The sequence below is a fragment of the Postia placenta genome (genome assembly GCF_002117355.1).
Source record: "Postia placenta MAD-698-R-SB12 unplaced genomic scaffold POSPLAscaffold_3, whole genome shotgun sequence".
NCBI lineage: Eukaryota > Fungi > Basidiomycota > Agaricomycetes > Polyporales > Adustoporiaceae > Rhodonia > Rhodonia placenta.
In genome coordinates this window covers 2286570-2291002 of record NW_020169834.1, presented here as the reverse complement: position 1 = coordinate 2291002, position 4433 = coordinate 2286570, and the positions used below count along the sequence as shown (strand labels likewise).

Below are 4433 nucleotides of genomic sequence, written 5' to 3'. Positions count from 1 at the left end.
ACAATGTCCACGCTACGTGTTGCCAGATCAGTCTTGAGCTTCTCCGCCTCATGGCCTGCCTCAGCACCCAGCTTCCTGAGCTGTGCGCTGAGTGTCTCCTGCAACGATAGTCAGCCGCATAGGTCGATCGGCGTATAAGACTGAGTACATACGATGGAGAGGTCTTTCGACCGGAGTTTCTCCTCGAGCCCGCCAATGGTCTCGCGGTACTGCCCAATCTTCCGACCGATCCGCTGCTGTAGCGCTTTCGTCTTGTCCTTCAGTCGAGTCTCCCGACGATCCAGTGCTCTCCAGTCCTTGTCCGAAGGCCGTTCCTGTCGTACCTTCTGCTTACCTTTCTCTTCGGAACTGTAGCCAATCGTTTTCACCGCCGCGGTCTCGACCATCAAGGGAGACTCGCTAAGCAGACCAAACCGATGGACCGTCAGCTTCCACTTCCTGGCCTGTACCGGGTCTTTCTTAGCATGTGTGCGGCTGACCACGATGAGCGACATACCACGAGAATTAATTCCCATCGTTTGTATGCCAGTAGTTCCGAGTCGTATTGGCGACCGAGTAAGGTGGATAGGAGAGTGCCAGTGAGTCTGCCGGCGACGGCAATGGCCAGAGCCCAGCTCAGCCACCAGGACTGAGCGGTCTCTGACCCGCCGCCGACCGACGTTGCGTAGGAGGACCAGACAGAACATAGGATGCCATCGAGCATTGCTGCCAGGAGGATGACATCGAGGTTGACAGACACCAGGTAGTGTTGTTGACCAGCACGAGAACACATACCGAGAGCAAGAACGGAGAAGCCGCGCCAGGCAGCGAGCGCGAACATCGCATAGGAAAGTATATGTAAAAACGTAACCGGTCTAAGAACTAGAGTAATCATGGCTTGCATAAGGTGAGAGCAAAGCATTGGCGTTTCATTTAATACGCCCCACCTACCGTCAGCCAGCCCGAGGCTGACCTCCGCAGTTGATTCCCTGGTTACAATTAAAACCACTTCAAGTGAAGTTAGAGTATTACGGCAGTTTGACATTGCCGGCGCAGCGCTAAGGCGTTCATGGTAGATGAAATACTACCGGTGTGCACACTCATAATACGGATCTCCAATTGCAGGTCGCCCAGTTACAATCATCCGGAAGTTGTGGGTGCGCGTGAGGGTCGAATGTCGAGAGTGAGGAAACGCTCAAAACCACTAAACGCGTCGCGACGCGATCACGTGTGCATATTTCTCCCTGCCTCCAGTCAATTTCGAGAGACTGTGCCGCTGAACAGGACGCACATGCTTCTTGTTATTTCATTTCCGTTGTAACTGCGCACATTCAAATCATTCTAAAGGTTGAAGCCATGACAAATTCCACAATGAACGTCGAAATCCAAAATCTCTCGACATGCAATTGCCAATTAGTAGAATTGCGAAGCATAACGCCTAGGGTAATGTGCATCCACAAAGCCACTCACTATATAACGATAAACAACTGGAAGCAAGAGGCATCTACGCAGGGCATCATAGGCATCAGCAGGTCCCTCAAAGCACGTATCGGAAATCCCTATTCTGGATATCCGTGAGGTCGAGGAAAGCCTGTGGGGAAATTCACATCAGGCGCGGTGGCTGATTTATTCACAAGTTACATACCTTGTCGACCTTCTTCTCCGATTGTGTCGCCTCGTCAGTGATGTAGACGTCATCATACGTCGGGTCGTGAGCCTCTCGGTCACGCTTCGCGTTCTCGCGCGCAAGGTACCACCGCGTGACGAGCAGCAACATGCCGGAGACGAACCAGCACGCGGTAAGAATCGCCCACGGGATGTGGTTGCTGTTGAACATAGCCTGTCAGTAGGCTAGATCAGTCTGTTTAAAATAATGATGTACCGCGGTTGATACTCGGCCTTCCAGTATTGTGGGCCAACGGCATTGCCAACTGCGTAGCCGACCATGACGACTGCATTGGTTGTCACGCCTACATAACGAAAGTCAGCACTTCATGCAAAGTAGGTCAGTGCATCGATGCCCACGTTTGGTGTGCCCGGCCGTGGTCGAGCCAACCCATGCCAGCATGACAACGAACGGAGCAATCTCAGAAACTGGAAACCCAGTTGTTAGTGAATGTATATAAGGTTGCAGGACTGGCACATACTAGATATCCAGTAGCAGAACAGCAAACCAACTCGATCCTTGGACGGAAGCGCATTAACGAGGATCGAGCCGAGAATGGCGACACAATACGCAAGCGCCCCGGAGTATGCTCGCCCGTTTGGCCAATACGCCGCGGACGTCGTCGTGCAGTAGATCACGATGACTGTAAGGAAGCTCTTCAGTACAACCGAACTGGATAAGTAACCGTACCAATACGTACTCTCAACGACACCGTCGACACAACCTAGCAACGTTGTCTGTATATCGGTGAAGCCGAACTCTGCGACGATGATTTGTCGCTGGTTACTGAGCTGTAAAAGGCACGTGTCAGGCAACATTGCCGGGATAACTGCCTGGGGAATCGGATGCATACCGAGTTTGTGACGTTCCTAAAATGCAAAAGTAAGAAATAAGGAGGTAGCTGAGACGATATACCGAGACTCACGAGATAGCGGCAAAGAAGAAGAAAAGCCATGTCTTCGGGTCCTTGAAGCACTCGACGAATCTGAGGACGCGCCTTTCAACTACAGTCGATCAGAATGAAGGAGTCAACTGACTGGTCCATCTTAAAGTGCTTGTTCTCGACACCGGCCTGGTTTACTTTGATACGCTCGATAGCGATCACTTTCTCTTCGGGGGTCAGGAACGATGCAGTCGCCGGCGAGTCAGGGAAAAAGAACCTGGAGAACATGAGCAACCGTCAGTTTCGGCTCATTGGAACAAACGAGTTATTGTGCTGTCGAATTGAACCCTTACCAGAAAAGTATGGAGACCACAAAAGTGATGATACCGAAGATAATCATCAACCTGTGTGGAAGTGGCGATCAGCCGCTACCTTAGTATGCAACGAAATAAACTATACCATTGCCATGGCATCAATACGCTCGAATGAATATGTAGTGTCCCATATGCGATGAGACCGAGCATGATTATGGCGGCGCCATTCATCAGGACTGGTCAAACGTGCGTGTCAAATTCCGGACTTCGGAACCGCGTGTAATGACACTCACACCAATAACCTACTCTCTGGGTCTGTTCTTGGCGAGTGTAAAACATGGATGTGACGATCATGAACCCGGGGGTGATTGCACCCTCGCAGATGCCGAGGAAGACCCGGCAGGCAAACAGCTGGCCAAAGGTCTTCGCTGCCGCATGACAGAGCAACGCAACAGCCCAAATGAATATATTGATACTATGCGAAGCACACAGCAGATAGTTAGTCTCGTCATGCCGGCCGGCAATCTAAGAATAGCGAGCCGTACCTGACCCATTTCCCGACCGGGAACCGCTGCAGCGCGTAATTCTGCGGGAACTCAAAGCCGAGATAGAAGAGATAAAAGATCGTTCCGAGCCAGTTGAATTGGTTTTGCGTCAGATGGTCACCGGTCCTATTGCCCACGTTGGCAACCTAGTGTCAGAGGCGCCACATGAAATGTGGGAATAGGTTAGAGGCTCACAGGAGGCCCAGGACCGCAGACTGTCCTAATGTCGTCTTGTCGGCGAACTGCATACTACGGGACGTTCAACACCGCGGTTCCGCGCGCATTCATTACAAACTTACAGATACATAACTGGAACAGAACAGAACGTGTCAGCGCCACACGAGGAGCTCAACGCTGGGGACCGGACACGCACCACACATGAGAGGCATCAAATGCATGTCGATCTTTCTTCGGACTCTGGCAGACTCTGCGGGGTCGATGGCGACCTCCGTTCCTGAGGTGAGCTGGGCCGCGACGTCGACATCGTACGCGTTGACCACGTCGTGTTCGCCATGTTTCTCGACGGACGAGCCAGAGCTGCTGAGATTGACGTCAAGGGGACTGACAGATGGACGCTTCTCGGGGTCGCTCATGGCGGGCCGTCTAGGAGACTAGGAGAGGGAGGGAGCAGGCCGCTTGGGGAAAGCAGTGCCATGGTGTCGTTATGATATAGGAAAGCATAGATGCGCGTCCAAATTGCGGGGACCCTGTCATTTCCGAGCGCGCGGAGATGCCATCGGTGGTGTTGATCATCTACAGGCGCCCACAACAAATGCCTCCACAGCCGAGTATCAGAACTCCCACTCGCCACTTGTCCATTACCTGTACTTTTCCATTATCTAAGCATCCGAGAAATCGGAGGAGACACAACCCTATTCTCTCCCTGCAGATCCCAAACGTTCGCGCGGAGAAGCATCGCAACCGACGGTGACCTCTTGTCTTCACGCTGAGGCAGTGCCCGACGCAGAGGTTTCACACTCGCATCACCATATGGGAATCCCCTTGCTGCCCGGTGCCTGGAGAATCACCATTGTGTCGTCGCGATC

At 52.5% G+C, this 4433-nt stretch overlaps 2 protein-coding genes across 2 annotated transcripts; both read right to left on the bottom strand.

Annotated features, from left to right (window-relative positions):
- Positions 1–60: 60 nt before the first annotated feature.
- On the bottom strand, positions 61–820 carry POSPLADRAFT_1054116 (hypothetical protein; the record flags this gene model as incomplete). The annotated part of the gene is made up of 3 exons (XM_024480486.1): positions 61–87; positions 153–443; positions 497–820. 3 exons carry the CDS (start codon positions 818–820, stop codon positions 61–63), a joined length of 642 nt encoding a protein of 213 aa, XP_024342157.1.
- A 696-nt stretch (positions 821–1516) lies between these two features.
- POSPLADRAFT_1136612 (hypothetical protein) lies at positions 1517–3980 on the bottom strand (the record flags this gene model as incomplete). The annotated part of the gene is made up of 16 exons (XM_024484705.1): positions 1517–1570; positions 1625–1805; positions 1862–1949; positions 2005–2073; positions 2127–2288; positions 2346–2436; positions 2499–2514; positions 2571–2642; positions 2683–2805; positions 2882–2932; positions 2988–3078; positions 3136–3317; positions 3388–3513; positions 3583–3636; positions 3687–3696; positions 3761–3980. 16 exons carry the CDS (start codon positions 3978–3980, stop codon positions 1517–1519), a joined length of 1590 nt encoding a protein of 529 aa, XP_024342156.1.
- Between the last annotated feature and the right edge of the window lie 453 nt (positions 3981–4433).